Source organism: Myotis daubentonii, chromosome 1 (assembly GCF_963259705.1).
Source record: "Myotis daubentonii chromosome 1, mMyoDau2.1, whole genome shotgun sequence".
NCBI classification, from domain to species: domain Eukaryota; kingdom Metazoa; phylum Chordata; class Mammalia; order Chiroptera; family Vespertilionidae; genus Myotis; species Myotis daubentonii.
This window is the reverse complement of record NC_081840.1, coordinates 65,984,113-66,003,691: the sequence shown is the minus strand read 5'-3', so window position 1 is coordinate 66,003,691 and position 19,579 is coordinate 65,984,113. Positions and strand designations below refer to the sequence as shown.

General features: G+C 42.2%; 1 protein-coding gene across 29 annotated transcripts in view; it reads left to right on the top strand.

The window, feature by feature from the left end:
* MGA (MAX dimerization protein MGA) overlaps window positions 1-19,579 on the top strand; it is a 136,123-nt gene that overhangs the window by 31,778 nt on the left and 84,766 nt on the right. For 13 of the 29 annotated variants that reach the window (XM_059704669.1, XM_059704789.1, XM_059704726.1 and 10 more), the window contains exons 1-2: window positions 5,141-5,291; window positions 14,578-15,707. The exons of 1 other annotated variant lie outside the window; for it this stretch is intronic. In XM_059704669.1, coding sequence (XP_059560652.1) covers window positions 14,644-15,707 — 1,064 coding nt within the window. In that variant the 5' untranslated portion in view covers window positions 5,141-5,291; window positions 14,578-14,643. Of the gene's footprint in view, window positions 1-4,158; window positions 5,292-5,526; window positions 5,770-14,577; window positions 15,708-19,579 lie in introns of those variants that run through there. 15 more of the 29 variants (XM_059704840.1, XM_059704833.1, XM_059704837.1 and 12 more) reach the window with 6 other exon arrangements.

Here is a 19,579-nt window from a genome sequence, read left to right as displayed (position 1 = left end):
ATGGCGTTTAAATATATAAAGTAAATATCAAAAATATAAATCTTCGTTTTACTATGGTTGCAAATATAAAAAAATTTCTGTATGTGACACGGCACCAGAGTTAAGTTAGGGTTTTTCAAAATGCTGACACGCAGAGCTCAAAAGGTTCGCCATCACTGCTAGCACCATCCAGGGCTGCCTTTGTTGATTTTTCAGGCAAAAGTCATTGAGGCCAAAGACTGTCAATAAGTAATTAGACTTTCCTAGAAAATTATATTTGCAAGCATCTGCCCTGTCAATAATATTTACACAGTCCTCCAAGGAGAAATAATTTGGGATAAGAATCCAGTGGTACTAGTTTTTCCTAATTATGACTGCCCCCCTTTGGAAAATGTTGGTCAAAGCAGGATGCTTATATGCTTATGTATAACATGAGGATAGTTAAATGTATTATGAATCTGTTTTCCAAATCCCAAATTGTTGTACATTAAATAAATATTTGATATTTGGATATGCCTGGAAAACTGGAATCTGGTTTCATATTCATTTGTTCAACAAATATCATGTGTCTGCTCTATTCTAGGTATTGTGCTAGGCCCTGGAATAGAGTGGAGCTAACAGTCTAGTGCAGGGGTGGGCAAACTTTTTGACTCGAGGGCCACAATGGGTTCTTAAACTGGACCGGAGGGCCGGAACAAAAACATGGATGGAGTGTTTGTGTGAACTAATATAAATTCAAAGTAAACATCATTACATAAAAGGGTACGGTCTTTTTTTTTTTTTTTTAGTTTTATTCATTTCAAACGGGCTGGATCCGGCCCGCGGGCCGTAGTTTGCCCATGGCTGGTCTAGTGGGAAAGACATTCATTAACACATAGTTTTAAAAATAATTACAGTTGTGTAATTATTTAAATAAAGAAATACAGGGTACTATGAGAGCATTTAACAGGGAGACCTTATTTGATGTTGGGGTTTAAGGAAACTTTCTTGAAGAAGTTACATTTAAGCTTAGGCATGAAGGGTGAATTGGAAGTAGGTTTGAGGCATCTGGGAAGATCTTAGGCAAAGGGTAAGGAACATGATTGTGCAGACCTGAGTTATGGGGCAGCAAGAGGGAATTGTGCTTCTTTTCTTTCTTTTTTAAAAATATATTTATTGATTTTAGACAGAGGAAGGGAAAGGGAGAGAGAGAGAGAGAGAAACATCCATGATGAGAGAGAATCATGGATTGGCTGCCTCCTGCATGCCCCCTGCTGGGGATTGAGCCCGCGACCTGGGCATGTGCCCTTGACCAGGAATCGAACCCGGGACCCTTCAGTCTGCAGGCTGATGCTGTATCCACTGAGCCAAGCCGGCTGGGGCGGAATGGTGTTTCTTAATGACTATTGATTACATTCCATCACATCTATCCTATTTTTAATCCTCCCCTTAACACATTTTGTAAAATATGCTTTTAATAGCATTACTATCTGATTTAGAAACTTTTTACAGCTCTTCATTGGGTAGATTATTAGCTCTTTGAGGTTAGGACTCTTGTTGCTTTAAATTCCTTAGTCCAAGGTTTAGATTGGAGCAAATCATACTTTGCCTCTTGACATGAGTTGGTGCAGCACTAAATGGTAGGCAACAATGGAGTGCGAGTTTTTAAAATCCTTACCTGAGGATATGTTTTTTTCCCCATTGCTTTTCAGAGAGAGCGGAAGGAAGTCTTTTTTGTAACCCAGTCTATATGTAGTTCTCTTTTTTAAAAAAATATATTTTATTGATTTTTTACAGAGAGGAAGGGAGAGAGATAAAGAGTTAGAAACATCTATAAGAGAGAAACATCGATCAGCTGCCTCCTGCACATCTCCCACTGGGGATGTGCCCGCAACCCAGGTACATGCCCTTGACCGGAATCGAACCTAGGACCCTTCAGTCCGCAGGCCGACGCTCTATCCACTGAGCCAAACCGGTTTCGGCTATATGTAGTTCTTATTTTACGAGTGATCTTATTGTATTGAACTAAGATACTGTAAACAGGACCATAACCCAGGGGTTTTTAGATGTGGCAATGGTCTCATTTGAAGAGTGAGGTCATGTCTTTTCTAGTTATTTAAGAGAGGTATGTTTCAGTAGAAATCTGAACTGAGAAGGGGGGGATCTGAATAGATTGGATAAGGAATATAGTTTGTCTTGGTGAATTTTGTTAAGCTGTGCCAACTCTTTGGGTTCTAATATAGACATCTGAATAGTGCATGAGGTGCCAGTCTTTCCTCTATAATCAGCATATACAAGGCACTCAAATATTTGTTGAATAGGAAAAATGTGCTTATAGAGCAATCTTGGATCAAAATTGTGTACTTTCTAAGCCAGATTGCTTATATTCCAGGCATTCTCTGTCTCCATCCCCCCCCCCCCCCAATATTTAGTTAAATCTCTTTGTAAGTTTAACCAGGAAAACCAAGGAAAGGATTTTTGGGTTAGGCTGGATGAACAAGGTAAGCTATGATAACTTGAGAGAATTCTAACAGCAAGGTAAAATTCAGGAGCTTCAATTCTAGCAGTTAGCTTGGCATTTTTAAAACTTGGGTTATATAATGATGCCTTTTAAAGGGAGAAGTTATTACAGAGCAAAAAAAATACAACCAAGGACCCCAGTTTGAGAAATATTGCATTAAAAGTTAAATGTAACTGCTTGCCCTAGCTGGTTTGGCTCAGTGGATAGAGCATCAGCCTGCGGACCAAAGGGTCCAGGGTTCAATTCTGGTCAAGGGCATGCACCTTGGTTGCAGGCTCCTCCCCACCGGGGCCCTGGTCAGGGCTCCTGCAGGAGGCAACCAATTGATGTGCTTCTCACATCGATGTTTCTCTCTGTCTTTCTCTCTCTCTCCCACTCTTTCTAAAAAAATCAATGGAAAAATATCCCCAGGTGAAGATTAAAAAAAAAAAGTTAAATGTAACTGTTTAAGAGGTTACTTGAAAAAGCAAACAAAAGAGAAGTGGTTACTTGGTACTAGCTTGATGTCAAACCAAAACTGGGCCACTGAAATGATGTTGCAGTATTATTTTTAGATTATCTATATAAAAACAGTTAATAGGCTGTCAGATTATTTTCTTTTTAATCCTCACTCAAGGATATGTGCTTATTTTTACTTATTTTTTTTAGAGCGAAAGGAACGGTGTGTGTGTGTGAGTTTGGGGGTGGGGGGTGGGAGAGAGACAGGGAATATAGTTTGTCTTGTTGGTGGGAATATCAATGTAAGAGAGAAACATTGATTGGTTGCCTCCTGTATGTTCCTGACTGTGATGGAACCCACAGCCCTTCTTGGTGTATAGGATGACCACTCCAACCAACTCACCCAGCCAGAGTTCTCAGATTCTTGATAATACATCTCTAGACCTTTATATAGGTTAGGCAGGCCCCACTTTGAATCAAAGTGTACCTCTCCTGCCGGGAGATCCAGTGGTGAATCTTGAAAATCTGGTGGTGTTTTTTAAAAAATATCTGGCATTTCATTCTGTGTTTGCCTAGTATAGGGAAAGAGTAGCAAAAGAAAATCTCCACTCTCCTTCCCCACTAAGGTGTCCTCCCAGATTTCCCAATTAGAGATACTATTTGTGTTAACTTGTGTTGGGATCCAGTTACCACTAGGCAATGGTTGTTAAGCAGTTATCAGTCATTTACACCTTATGATCAGATGCTTTAATGCTTAGTCAACACAGATTTTATTTCTGCCCCAGAAAATGGAAATTTTGTATGAGGAAATCTTAGACACTTGAAAGTAAGGCATTCTTGGATGAGCTGAGGTGGAAATTCTGACAAGGCAGTTTACAGGAAAGGGATTTTTGGGGTCAGGGAAGAGGAGGGTGTCAAAAAACTCAGTTTTGCCTAAGATTTTGGGCATTAATCATTTGTTTTACTTGCAGTGCTCTTGAGAGTGCCTGAATGGGGTTTTTCAGAGCAACTTCAGAAGTCTGTAAACTTTAGCTCATACATTTTCTAGTATACTAATTTCATCACAATTTCTTCCCATGGCATACCTCTGAAGAGAAGAACGAAGAAAAAGAAGACTCTTACTAATATGCCTGGAGTCTAGCTCAGATCAGTCTTGTTGGATAAGCCTCCTCCTCTTGGCTCCTTTCTTTCAACCTCCTCATTCTCCTTCTTCATAGAACTTTGTATTTAGTCATCTAGCATGAAGGTTCTCAGTACTTGCTAATTCATCTGAGAGTAAAAGAAAAGTTTGGAAACATGGACCACATATCTGCTCTCATACTACTATTATTTTGCCTCTTTTCTCTTTACTTTTTTACTGTAGTGTTAGCAGTACAGAGGAAAGAGCAGCTGGTTAGGAATAGGGAAGAAAAAATATAATTTTGGGGAGAAATACTGTCGATTAACTTAGTTCAGCAATTTTCTGATACAGATATTCGGTAATTTTTTTCTTTGCACTTCATGGCTTAAATAGCTTGAACAAACAAGAATTGAAAACACAGGATCAAGGCATTAAAGTTCAGATAATGCTCTATTGTGCAAAATTCTCGTTTCCAAGTTTTACTGTTTTAACAGGTGAGGAGCTAATTTAACCAGGTAAGTTAGTGCCAACTCTTCTTCCCTTCTCATTTGGCATTGAGGTTTTCGTTTTCCTCCCTACTTTCCTAGTGTTCTTCCGTCGTTGATGTTGCAAACTCGACCACTTGTTTCTCAAGGTCTTTTCTTCAAGATTTGCCGAAGTTTTGGCGCCATCCAAGCCCACAGAACATTGGGGAGGAAGATCTCCGACTCATTTGACGGGCTCACGAAGCCCTGGGGACTGTGGATACCCTTGTGGGTGGAGCTGGGCGCGGTAGGGGCGGAGCCGGCGAGGAGCCCTAGGGAACCGGTGGAAGGCACGATTTGAGAAAGCCCGCAAGCAAAGTTTTCACGGTTTTCACGAAGGCTTCGTGTGCGAGGCTGAGGGAATTGGGGTGCCTCTCTCCTGCCTCGCCTTTCTTCATTCTGGAAGCTTCAGTAGGCTGATCTCAGTTGCTGGAACCCGGAAAGGCAGCGGCTTTAGCTCCAGGGGCGGGTCCCAAGGGTCTTGTCGCTGCTACGGGGCCATTTGGCCTCCTGGTGTTGGGGGAGGGGCGAGGGAGGTGCTGCTTGCGCCTCCTTTTGCGCTTGCGCGGCGGTCTCCGAGCGGGTAGGAGCGCCTGCGCGGTGACGTGGACGTCCCGTGCGCGCGCAGGCTCTTCAGCTGGAGCGGACACACGGTGTGCAAACGGAACAAAATAACCCGCCCCCAGCGGGATGTGAAGGACTCCGGGTGAGGCCGGCCACGCCCCGCACGGTAACTCTCGGGCCTGGGCAGGGGGGGTGTCGCTGCAGTACTGGCCCGATTGGAGTTTTTTGAGAGTTTGAAGCTCTTGTGTATTTGAGCGGCGTGAGAGACGTTCCGCTGAGCGATCTTCGCACGCCGCGGCCGGGCCCGGCCTTGCGCTGGGCCGTCTTTGGCGCGCGCCTTTGGTCTCCCCCCCCCCCCCCATGCCCCCAGCGAGGCTGCGCATGTCACCTCGCGCGCGCCCCCGGCCTTACTTCCGCGTCGCGCAGCAAACTGACTAGGAGCATCGACGCCAAACAGAGCGGCCACGAGGCGGGCGGGGTGAGAAGCGCCCTTGGCGCGGTCCTGCGCTCGCGTGCGTGGGGTGTCGCACCGCATGCTACGATCCGCGTGACGACTTCCATTCGGGCGCTTGGCTTTAAGTCGAGAGCTCTGCTGCTGCGCTTTGCACTTTAGAGCCCAGGTCTCAGGGTTCCAAAACTCCGAGGTAAACGGTGCTGACGTCGCTTTTCTTAAGGAGCTGTGTGCGGCATTTTGACACCCGTACACATCTCTTGCTACCATGTAATTTTCGAGTAAATTGTTTGAGGCAGGACCGCGAATTTAATAAAAGAGGAGGGCGAGGAAGTGAGCTGTATAAGAGTCGGGACTTGGTAAACAAAGGACCGGTGGTTCGAAAGTGCAGAAATGAGGGCGGGGGAAACAGGTGGGAAGAGCAGGTGTTTATTTTCTTTTTCTCTCTGTGGAGCAGCCTGGGCTAGTTCTCTTTTCATGAGGGTTCCCGCTTCTGTTAAATTGTCAAATAGGTCTCTGCTCTTAGTGATAGGTGGGTCAGGGGTATAAACCCCTCTGAAGCACTAGTAACCAAAGTTGAGGAATCTGTGTGCCAAGATTATGAAGTTAGGGATCTTTCAAATCGGGTTGAGAGTAGCAAGTGGTAGTGTCTTGCTGGTGAAGATTTTTGCTTTGCCTTTGGAACCCCGGGGATGCCTCCTCCTGGCAAGGGTGTTAGCAGGGAACGCTGAAGGAGGTCTAAAAGGATGGATTATTGATGGCAGTAACCCAAGTACCATCGTTTTAGGGGAAAACCACTCCCCCAGTGTTCACGTCGCCGTAGCAGACACGAGGATCAAGATAATTTGCGCGCCGCCCGTGCGTGTTGTAAAGCTCCACAGGCTTCTGCGGCGGGGTTCCTAGCAGACTTTTCCTGCTCTGCCTTTACATTTTGGACACGTCGTTGTGGCTATATTGTAGGGAAAGTGCCTGGAGGCTACGTGATGGCTGCTGGGAAGGGCTGGCTTGGAGAGACGGGTACTGGGTTCAGGGTTACAGAGTGTGACTGGGTCCCCCGGAGTGATCCGTGGTTCCGGCGGATGGCACGTGATCTGTCGGGACTGCTCTTCCCCGGAAGAGCTTTCCTTGCAGCTTATTTTCACGTGGTTCTTGGCTCAGTGGATAAGGCCTCTGCAGTTGAAAAGCGGTGATTGTGGGCAATTAATAGTCGTCGGCGACTGCATCTCCTCGGCACTGGCCTGAGCCTTTCTGTTCCCAAGGGTATGGGATCAGCATTAGTGTTTCTTGCCTCCGAAGTGTTGTGTTGTTTTTCTATCCTACGGTTGAGTGGGTTGGGTTCACTTAACAGAAAACGCATGCTTAGGAATTGAGGGAATTCAGTGCCCTGGGTACCTTGCCATACTTACTACTCCAAGGAAGGGTGGCTCTTTGGTTACTGTCCATTTCTGCCATAAAAGTTCTTCAAATTCTTAATGCAATTGCTAGGGACCTGAGAACTTGCTAACCCCAAGTTGTAGTTAAAGGGACCATTCATAGGAATAATATTTCCAACGAATGGTATCTGGGGAGAGAAGATCGAGCGTACTATTTTAGGCAGAAGTGATTCTGTGCCTTAAAACCTAAAGCATTAGAGATAGTATTTTGAAATTTACCTTATTAGGATGGTGATGGTGATAAAAGAAAATGCCCATGGTATTGACTGGTTGGGAATAAGTGCTGACTAATAGACAAGTACCATTTATTTAATTTTAAAAATTAATCTAATGACAATTAAGAACCGGTAGTTGAATATTTTACTGTCTTTGCTATATTTTCTGATTGTTTTTATACTTAAAATATATACTTTTAAGCCTTTTAAAATTTCTGGGCCTATTGTATATTGGTAAATACTGAAATTTGAGTCAACCTATTCTCTTAAAATTTGAGTTTCAGAAATGTAATTTACCTTAACCATACTCTTGTGAATGATCATATTAAGGAACAAACTAACATCTTGGTGCCTACAGTACAGTAATGCATTTGTTGTATGAAAGGTTATGGTTATTTTTTAGCAACCTTGGAAACATTTCAGAATAACTTTTTGAATATTTTTTGTTTTAAAAGTAATGGTATTGGTTTGGAATTTTGATTGATTTTTTTTGTGTGTTCAGTACGTGAATTATTAAGTTAGGTAATTATCTAGTAAAATAACTAGTGTGTTTTGTAAGTTGTATGAGGGTCACCGCTTTAGTAGTTAAAACACCTACAAAAGGGGTCATTGGTGAAAAGACATTTAGAATAGGGACTCTGAAATTTTAAGTTTATTTATGGAACTTATCTCAAAACATTCTTTGTGAAAGCTACTGTTTGTCTCTCTCTCCTAAGACATTTTCAGAATGTTACTTACGTATTTCTCATCTATGATTAAACATTCCTCAGATAATTACTTTATGCAGATGAAAAGTTTGCTTTTGAAAAGCTGAACTGAGATTATTTTTTTAAAAAACATGTTTTTATTGATTTCAGAGAGGAAGGGAGCGGGAGTGAGAGAGAGAAACATAAATGATGAGAGAGAATCATTGACCAGCTGTCTCCTGCTCAGGATTGAGCCAACCCAGGGCATGTGCCCTTGACAGGAATCGAACCCTGGACCCTTCAGGCGGGCGCTCTGTTCACTGAGCCAAACCAGCCAGGACCCGAGATTATTTATTTATTTTTTAAAAAATATATTTTATTGATTTTTTACAGAGAGGAAGGGAGAGAGATAGAGAGTTAGAAACATCGATGGGAGAGAAACATCGATCAGCCGCCTACTGCACATCTCCTACTGGAGTTGTGCCCGCAACCCAGGTACATGCCCTTGACCAGAATCGAACCTGGCACCTTTCAGTCCGCAGGCCGACGCTCTATCCACTGAGCCAAACCGGTTTCGGCCCGAGATTATTTTTGAATGTTAAGTTATATCAGGGGTCCTCAAACTACGGCCTGTGGGCCACATGCAAATACAAATATTGTATTTGTTCCCGTTTTGTTTTTTTACTTCAAAATAAGATATGTGCAGTGTGCATAGGAATTTGTTCATAGTTTTTTTTTTAAACTATAGTCCGGCCCTCCAACGGTCTGAGGGACAGTGAACTGGCCCCCTGTTTAAAAAGTTTGAGGACCCCTGAGTTATATATATATATGGTCTTCCTTAAAAGCATTTAGAGAGCCAGATATGAGAGTATTTTAGAATCTTGTTGGAAGGAGTATTTCTTCATGAGTGGCCTAGCTCTTCCTAAAGTACAATTGGTTTTTGGAATTAGTTAAAGTTGTCTTAGCCTGCCCTAGCTGGGTTGGCTCAGTGGATAGAGCGTTGGCCTGTGGACTGAAGGGTCTCAGGCTCCATTCCCGGTTGCGGGCTCGATCCCCAGTAGGGGGCGTGCAGGAGGCAGCCAACCAATGCTTCCCTCTCATCATTGATGTTTCTATCTCTCCCTTCCTATCTGAAATTAATAAAAATATATGTTTTAAAAAAGTTGTCTTAGCCTTTAGTGTGGTATTGTGTGTCTGAAACAGCTGAATATGCCCAATTGATAATCCTTTCATTAGAAAATCCAGTGTAGTATCCCAAAAGAATAGTCATATTATTATAGTGAAGTGGAATCTGTGCTTAAAGATTGCTTGGAATAGAATTTGAGATAGAGATTGTTTTGGTCATAAAGTAGGTCTTTGGTTTTATGTATTTTGATAAACTCATGGAATAACTTCACTAGAGGATTCTTTAAAAAAAACCCTATATACATCATAAGTCTGAAAATTCTAATTTTTTTCTCTTTTGTATACTTTTTCACATTTTAACTTAGATTCTTGTGTAGAGAGTTCAACTAGGACAGGTCGACATTTTTACACTTAATTTTTTTTTTTTGCTTAGGCGAAAGGAGAATTTTGAAATGTCTTATCTAATAAAAGAGAAAAATGGTAATTGGCGTACGACGATACCCTTTTCATTGGCTAATCAGGGCTATATGCAAATTAACTGCCAACTATGATTGGCAGTTAACTGCCAACTAAGATTGGCAGTTAACTGCCAACAAGATGGCGGTTAATTTGCATATGTAGGCACAATGCAGGGAGGCGAAAGGGAAAGCAGGAAGAAGCCCCCTGCCACTGACAGTGATCGGAAACCCAGGGGGGAGCTAAGAGCTGGGGGGCAGGGCAAAGGCGGCCCCGGGGCCACCTTTGCCCTGCCCCCCAGCCATGATTGGAGAATCAGGTGCCTTTTCCGCCCTGGCCAGTGATAGCAGGAAGTAGGGGTGGAGCCAGCGATGGGAGCTGGGCACGGTTGAAGCTGGCAGTCCCGGGAGCTAGGGGTCCCTTGCCTGGGCCTAAAGCGAAGCCCATGATCGCGAGGCTGCTGCAGCTGCGGGTCCCCACTGCCCGGGCCGGACACCTAGGCCAGAGGCGTTAGGTCTGGGCAGGGGTGGAGCCTGCAACCACGGGGAGCTGGGGTTCCCCTGCCCAGGCCTGACACCTCTGGCAGAGGCCTCAGGCCTGGGCAAGGGGCCGATCCGGTGATTGGTGATCAGAGGGTGATGAGGGTCAACTCCTCTGGCCGAGGCATCAGGCCTGGGCGGGGGGCTGAGCTGGGGATTGGGGGGATATGATGGTCCCCTTGCCCAGGCCTGAAGCCTGGGTCAGAGGTGTCAGGCTTGGGCGGGGGGTGGAGCAAGCGATCAGAGGGAGATGGGGGTCCCCTGCCCAGGCATGATTCCTGGGCCAGAGGCCTCAGGCCTGGGCAGGGGCCAGAGCCAGTGATCGGGGGGAGATGGGGGTCCCCTGTCCAAGCCTGACACCTCTGGCGGAGGCCTCAGGCCTGGGCAAGGGGCCGATCAGGCGATCGGAGGGTGATGGGGGTCAATGCCTGAGGGCTCCCAGTATGTGAGAGGGGGCAGGCTGGGCTGAGGGACACTCCCCTCCCCACACACACCCAGTGCACGAATTTCGTGCACCAGGCCCCTAGTATATATATAAAAGCATAAAATTCAGTGCACTAAATCTAGTAACACTAAACTGGATTTCTGTCAGTTGAATTTTTGACATTGCATAGATTGTGATTTTTAAAGCCTTGTTTAAAATTTCTTTGTCCTTGTTTTACCTGGAATTGTCTGAAAACCAAGCTTTTATATTATAGAAGATAATTTTTAAGACATTCTGAATCCTTTTAGATACTCATAGGTTTGGGATAGCTAAAACATATTTTCAGATAGTTCTTTGTCAATAGTCATATTTAAGTGCATTTAACATTTTTGCATAATTGCTCACAAAACTTTGAAATATGTGGACTAAATATAGCATTAGGAGTTTGCATTATATGAGTTAATATACTATTGTAGAGGTATTAGTTTTTGTGAGTTCTCTAAGCTTTACTCTTTTTACAGTCACCTTTTTTGTTTAAACTTAGTCTTATGAATATCTGATAGGTGTTACCTAAACTTCTTAGTTTTAGTAAACCAATGAACCTACTTGTCTTAAGCCTGAGGCAGCTTTTGAAAAGAGTCACCCTAAATTTTATCTTTTAAAATAAGCTTTAAATCAGAGGAATCATTCTTTTTTCACCCTTCCTGGTATTTATGCTTTAGTATTAGGAAGTGGGTTTCTACCTCTATATTTAGCCATAATAGGAATCAATAGCTAACCTTTCTGAAGTCTTGATTTTTAAAATACTTGTGTCTATTATCCTTAGGCTAGAGAATATTTTAAGTTTTGGAGGGGTTTTTTTTTGGGGGGGGTGATGTGGCCAATCTTGTAAGAAGAGATAAAAATCAGATGTTTTTATTGCTTGTCAGTAGGTCTGATGAAAGGTAAAATTAGACTTTTTATTTATTTATTTATTTTTTAAATATATTTTATTGATTTTTTACAGAGAGGAAGGGAGAGAGATAGAGAGCCAGAAACATCGATGAGAGAGAAACATCGATCAGCCGCCTCCCGCACATCCCCCACTGGGGATGCGCCCGCAACCCAGGCACATGCCCTTGACCGGAATCGAACCCGGGACCCTCCAGTCCGCAGGCCGACGCTCCATCCACTGAGCCAAACCGGCCTCGGCAAGACTTTTTAAATAAAATGAGGAGCACCCAGCCCTAGCCGGTTTGGGTGAGTGGACGCAGCGAAGGTTTCCTCTTTGATTCCAGTCAAGGTCAGATACCTTGGTTGTAGGCTCATCCCTGGCCTGGGCCCTGGTCAGGGCGTGCAGGAGGCAAACAATTGATGTGTTTCTCTCACATTGATATTTCTTTCTGTCTCTCCTCTGCTTTCCAACTCTCTCTAAAAATCAATGGAGAAATATCCTCGGGTGAGGATTAAAAACACAAAACATAAATGAGAATCACCCATAGTGGCTGAATTTGATTAATCAAAATTACTGACCCAGTTATATAGGAGTAATGATGTAGCATCTTCCTTTTTTGTACAAAGGCTAATTGGAGGTGATTATTTCTTGTAGAATATTTAGGTAATTTAGCACACTAGTTCAGTTAAATTTAATCTGAGATTTCTTTGCAACTTTTTATTGAGATTTGATTCACATAGCATACATTTCAGCATCTTAACAGATACACTTAAGTGGTTTCTAGTTCCTGAATGTTTTCACTCCCCACCCCAGATAATGCCATACCCATTAGCAGTTGTCTGAATTATCCCTCTCTCTGTGTTTCCTGGCAATCACAAATTTACTTTTTATCTCTAGATTTGCCTATTCTGCACATTTTGTATAAATGGAACCATACAATATTGTTGTGTTTTTTGTTATAACTTTTAAGAATTAACTAATTTGCTTTTTAAGTCTGTTTTTTGGAATGGGTTGTATGTTCAAAAGATATAAAATCTAGAACATGTCAGTATGTATTTTCCCAGCCACTCAGTTTTCCCTGGTTATAGCTAACACTACTAGTTTCTTTTCTGTCTTTACAGTCTATGTCAAGCAAATACATACATATTCTGTGTGCTGTTTTTTTAAAAATATATTTTTATTGATTTCAGAGAGGAAGGAGAGGGGGAGAGAGAGAAACATCAATGATGAGAGAGAATTATTGATTGGCCCCTGCATGCCCCCTACTGGGGATCAAGCCCGCAACCCGGGCACATGCCCTTGACCGGAATTGAACCCAGGACCTTTCAGTCCACAGGCTGACACTTTTATCCACTGAGCCAAACTGGCTAGGGCTATGTGTTTTTGTTTAAATCCTCACCCAAGGAATGTTTTTTGTTTTTTTAAAAATATATTTTATTGATTTTTTACAGAAAGGAAGGGAGAGGGATAGAGAGTTAGAAACATCGATGAGAGAGAAGCATCTATCAGCTGCCTCCTGCACACCCCCTACTGGGGATGTGCCTGCAACCAAGGTACATGCCCTTGGCCGGAATCGAACCTGGGACCCTTCAGTCTGCAGGCTGACGCTCTATCCAGTGAGCCAAACCAGCTAGCGCTGTTGTTGTTTTAAATTGATTTTAGAGAGGAAAGGTGTGTGTGTGTGTGTGGGAGAGAGAGAGTGTGTGTGTGGGGGAGAGAGAGAGAGAGAGAGAGAGAGAGAGAGAGAGAGAGAGAGAGAGAGAGAGAGAGAGAGAAAGAAAGAAAGGGAGGGGAGGGGAGGGGGAAACTTTGATGTGAGAGAAACACTGATTGGTTTCCTCCCTTACACGCTCAAACTGGGCATTGAACCTGCAACCTAGGTATGTGCTGTGGCCAGAAATTGAACCCACAAACTTTTGCTGTATGGGGAGGATGCTTTAAGCAACTGAGCCACCAGGCCAGGTTTTGTGGTTTTTTTTCTTGGTTTACTTTATGAAGAAGAGTTACATAATCTATAACAACTCTTTTGGACCTTTTGCCCTTAATATATTTTATAGGTAATTTTGTATGAGTTCACGAAGTTTATATAGTTTTCCTTTGTAGCTGCAGAATATTTCACTTTGGATATACTACCATTTACTTAACTGGTCTCCATTGATGGACTTTTTCTCCAGTTTTTTGCTGTTAAAAGTAGAAAAGCAGGGACTAATCTGTACATATTTATTACAGGTGTGTGTGTGTGTATGAGTGTATATTTAAGATAAAGTCCTAGAACTGTTGTTCCATGGGATGTATGCATTTGTACTTTCGATATTTTTATGTTGCCCTTTCTGACACCCTTTCCAATACCTCTACCAAACTTTGATTTTTGCCAGTTTAATAAGGTCAAAAACAGTATCTCCGTATGATTTCCATTACCATTTCTCCTGTGCTAATACTATGTACATTTTCATAGCCATTGGCTCTTCCTCTCATTTGCCCATTTTTCTATTAGATTTTTGGTCTTGTAGGAACCCTCTTTATATTAGGTAAATGAGTTATTAGGATATAATTTGCAAACACCCTTTCCCAGTTAGTCATTTGTTTTTCCAATTTTACTTGCATGATATTTTCCAGATATAAAACATGTATATGATGTTGAATTTATCAAAGGTTTTGTGTTATACTTATTATCAAGCTTCTCTGAGGAGTTTTAAAAAATTAGGCTGAGGAATGGGTTGTGATTTAAATGTTTGATCCTTCTGAAATTTGTGGTTTCTTTGCTTTTTTTAAAAAAAAATGTCTTTGTTGATTTTAGAGAGAGAGGAAGGGAGAGGGAGAGAGACACATTGATGTGAGAGAGAAACATCAATCAGTCGCCTCCACTTGCACCTAGACTGGGACCCAGTGATCCAGGGACCAAACATGGGTGGGACTGCACTCAACCAGCTGAGCCACACTGGCTAGGGCTGCCAGGGCTGTCATGGTTTCTTTAAATGTGTGTACTATCAAGTTAAGGTAGCATTTTACCTATTTCTTAAAAAAAATGTTTTTATTCTTTTTAGAGACAGAGGAAGGGAAAGGGATAAAGATAGAAGCAACATTTTAGTAGAATTTAGGAATATCTTTTGGGGATAATTATTCTTGTCCTCTATGTTAACAAAATATTCACTTAATTAAAGGGTTTTTGTTTTTCTGCTTATTTTTTAGGCTGAGAAGGCCATTGTGACTATGTGGTGACTACAGTTATCTTACTACGAGTTTCCCACTGGAATCATGGAGGAAAAACAGCAGATTATATTGGCTAGTCAAGATGGTGGGACAATGGCAGGAGCAGCACCTACCTTCTTTGTCATCCTAAAACAGGCAGGAAATGGCAAAACAGATCAAGGAATTTTGGTTACTAATAGGGATGCTTGTGCTTTGGCTACCAGTGTGTCATCCCCAGGAAAATCTACAGGGAAGATTTGCCTTCCAGCTGATTGCACTGTGGGAGGTATCACTGTCACCTTGGATAACAATAGTATGTGGAATGAATTCTATCATCGAAGCACAGAGATGATTCTGACCAAGCAGGGAAGACGCATGTTTCCTTACTGTCGTTATTGGATAACAGGTTTAGATTCAAATAAGAAGTATATCCTTGTCATGGATATATCTCCTGTGGATAACCATCGTTATAAGTGGAATGGTCGCTGGTGGGAACCCAGTGGGAAGGCAGAGCCCCATGTTTTGGGGAGGGTTTTTATTCATCCAGAATCTCCTTCCACAGGTCATTATTGGATGCACCAACCAGTATCTTTCTATAAACTGAAACTTACCAACAATACACTGGACCAAGAAGGGCATATTATCTTGCACTCTATGCATCGATACCTGCCAAGGCTTCATTTGGTACCTGCAGAAAAGGCTACTGAAGTGATACAGTTAAATGGCCCTGGTGTCCACACATTTACCTTCCCACAGACTGAATTCTTTGCAGTAACAGCTTATCAGAACATACAGATTACTCAGCTGAAAATAGATTACAATCCATTTGCTAAAGGCTTCCGGGATGATGGGCTGAATAGTAAGCCCCAGAGAGATGGAAAGCAAAAAAACAGCTCTGACCAAGAAGGTAATAGTGTTCCCAGTTCTCCTGCTCAACGGGCCCGTCTCACAGAAGGTGAAGGGTCAGAGATACAGCTAACTGATTCAGATCCTTTATCTAGGGGTCATGAGACATCAGGCAAGGGTTTGGAGAAGCCTTTCCTTAATATAAATCAAGATTTTCTTGGTTTCATGGATATTGATTCATCAGTTGGTGAAGTTACTCAGTTTAAACAAGAGGTTTCTGAAAGGTAGGTAACAGTTTTTCTGTTTCTAGTGATAAAAGATTTTGGATTGAGCATGTTTGTGTGGACTGCTGATTTTCATAGACAATGGTAAATGTAAGCTAAATACACCACAACTGCTGCTTTTACATTCTGTGAAGTGATGGTTCATTTCTCTGTAATATCAGTTGTGTTGAGGATTCAGAATTGTAGGCAAATTAGATGATTTATCAGAATGGGGATCTTTCATTCATTTAGACTTATAATTTTGTTAATCATGCATAGGACTGTTCCTTGGTTATATGTAGACACACTTAATTGAGGAAGGGAAAAGAAATGACTTCCAAGAAATGTCATAACTGAAAGAAAACTTAGATCCAGACAAGTTACAGAAGGGATTCAAAGTACACTTAATACTTAAGAATTTACTATCTGTGGATATCTTAACCCATAAATTGCCTGACTGAAAAGCAAGCTGAAAGTTATTATTATACCCTTAGGTTAAAATAGCATTGAACTTGCATTATTTATGATTTTTAATGGAAAGTTGTATGTGTTTTTTTTTTTTTTTTTAAATGAAGGGAGAGAGGAAGGGAGAGAGATGGAGAAAGAAACATCAATGGGAGAGAGAAAAATGGATAGGTTGTCCCTGGTAGAGGATTGAACCCTAAACCGGAGTGTATGCCCTGAGTAGGAATCGAATCCACCACCTTTTGGTATAGAGGACAGCGCTCCAACCAAGTGAGCCACACCAGCCAGGGATATTTATTATTTTTTCAATCAAGGGCTATTTTTTTTAGAACAGTTTTAGGTTCATAACAAAATTTGCAAAATTGAGGGTAAGGTATAGAGTTTTTCTATAGACCATATGCCCCAACACATGCATAGCCTCCTCCATTATCAAGATCCCCCATCAGAGCAGTACATTAGTTTCTATTGATGAATCTGCATTTACACATCATAATCACCCAAAGTCCATAGATTACATTAGTACATTAGGGTTTACTCTTTGTGTTGTACAGCCTATGAGTTTGGACAAATGTATATAATGACATATATCCACCTTACATACATACATAGAGTATTTTCATTGCACTAAAAATTCTCTGCTCTGCCTGTTAATTCTCGTCTTTCCCTCGAACCTCTGACAACCTCTTATATATATATATTTTTAACCTTCACCTGAGGATATATATATTTTTTATTATTTTTAAAATATATTTTTATTGATTTCAGATAGGAAGGGAAAGGGGGATAGAGAGAGAAACATCAATGATGAGAGAGAATCATTGATTGGCCGCCTCCTGCAGGCCCCCTACTGGGGATTGAGCCTACAACCGGGCATGTACCCTTGACCAGACTCGAGCCAGGGACCCTTTGGTCTATAGGCCGATGCTCTATCCCAGGGGTCCTCAAACTACGGCCTGTGGGCCACATGCAAATACAAATATTGTATTTGTTCCCGTTTTGTTTTATTACTTCAAAATAAGATATGTGCAGTGTGCATAGGAATTTGTTCATAGTTTTTTTTTAAACTATAGTCCGGCCCTCCAACGGTCTGAGGGACAGTGAACTGGCCCCCTGTTTAAAAAGTTTGAGGACCCCTGCTCTGTCCACTGAGAGAAACAGGCTAGGGCTGTCTCCTTTTTTTAAAAAAAATGTTTTTATTGATTTTAGAGAGGAAGGGAGGAGGGTAGAGAGAGAGACATCGATGGGCTGTTTCCTGCACACCCCCTACCTGGGATTGAGCCTATAACCTGGGCATGTGCCCTGACAGGGAATTGAACCAGTGACTCCTTGGTTCATGGGTTGGCACTCCATCACTGAGCCACACCGGCTGGGCTGCCTGTGTCTCTTTCTGATCAAGTATATCTTTCAGTAAAATTAACAGAAAGGATATATGGGACCTAGAATTTTAGCATGTTTAAGTAAAGTAACTTCTGATGAAAATAATAATAGTCCCTTGCTCTTCTCCCTCTGAAATCCTAATTTTCTTCTTACATGTTGAAAAATAGTTTTATTTTGCCCTCGTACTTTATAAATTGTTTGGTTAGTTCTGTGCTGAAAATGCATTGCAAGTTCCAGTTTCCTGTTGAGAATTCTTTTAAAATACATTTTTTATTGATTTCAGAGAGAGAGATAGAAACATCAGTGATGAGAATCATCAATTGGCAGCCTCCTGCTCGTCCCCCACAGGGGATTGAGCCCGCAACCTTTGACCAGAATAGAACCCAGAACCCTTCAGTCCGCAGGCCGATGCTCTATTCACAGAGCCAAAGCAGTTAGGGCACCTGTTGAGAATTTGATGCCATTTTGATTCCTTGTTATTTGAAGGCTCTTAAGATCTTTTGTTCATTCCTTATATTATGACATTTTATAGTGACGGGCCTTGGTGTGGTTCTTCTCATCAGTGTGCTATTTTTTTTCAATTAAGAAATTCATGTACTGTGGTTCTAGGAACACTTTTAGTATAATTTGTCTAAGTTTTTCACTTTCACTTTTTTCTTTTTTTTTTAAACTCCTTATAGTTGGATATTCCATCTCCTGGATTGATTATCTTATCTTTTTCCTCTACTTTATGATGAAGTTTCATTGATTTACCTTCTAACTTGGTAAAGTTTTTTTTTTAACTTGCTAAAGTTTTTATTGCAGCTATCAGATTTCAAGAGCTCTTCTATTTTCTTTTTCATTCCACATTTCCTTTTCCCAGTGGATTTCTTTTTTCTATTAACTTAATTATCACCAGTGTCTTGGAAGGTATTATGTTACAGGTTTTTTTAAATGTACATCCTTAGTACATGTACGTATCTTTATTGTATATCTATTAAATTACATTGTATTGTCTAGTTGTTTGTTTCCTGCACTGGTCTGTAATTTACTTGAGTGTGGGGTGGGCACTGTTTTTTTGGTAATCCTCAGGCCCAACAAAATTTCCTGGTACATTGTAGACACAGTGTAATTATCCCTTAATATCTGAGGGGGATTGTCTCCAGGAACCCCCCAACCCCACCCAAGACCAAATTTGGCAGATGCTCAAATCCCTTATATAAAACTAGGGGCCTGGTGCATGAATTCATGCACCTTGAAAGGAATGTGGGCCGCGAGGCTGCAGTGGGCACAGGAGTGGGTCTTGGCCCATCCTCGGTGCCCCCACCCGGCCCCTCCTGCCGGCAGCCCAGCTCCCACGCGCTGACAGTGCCGGCACTGCTCGCACCCGCTGAGCGGGGCCGGCACTGTCAGTGGGTGCAAGCTGCGGCTGCTGCCCCGATCGCCCCTCAGGAGCAGAGGGAGGTGAAGAAGCCCTCAGGGGCGATTGGGGCTGGCAGCTGCTGCTCGCATTTGTTATTGTCCCACAGGTCTCTGACACACTTTCCCCCATCCCCCTATTTTTCTGTTTAGGTGATTTACTTTATTAAATTTTAGCTCACCTCACATTTGAGATGTTGAGGGTGGGATTGGGCTTGGGATCTAAGCGCTAGGAGACTACAAGTTCTCTGTTTTCAGGCCAACCTTGCTGCATCACTTCTGCTTATTTTTCAGAAGTCCCCTGGAGGATAATTGGTGGGAATGAGGACTAGTTTTCTTTTTGGGGGTCCTCCAGATTCTAGTGTGCTCATCCTCAGGCATGAAAAGAGACTGGTTTCTCTGTGTCCCAACAAAGATTTTTTTCCTATAGTTGCTTTTTTCTCTGTTCACTTGTGCTTCAAGCAGTGTAAATGCTACTCAGTGTTGAAAGCATTAGCAATCTGTCACCTAGCGAAGGCTGGTTCCTCTCTGAAATTCAGTTCATTTAGACTTATTAGTGTCCAGAGGTCTTCAATGGCTTTAAAAGAAAATTGGGTTTTTAATTTATCTAGTGTTTTCTCATTGTTATGGCAGAAGTGATGATCTTTGTGATC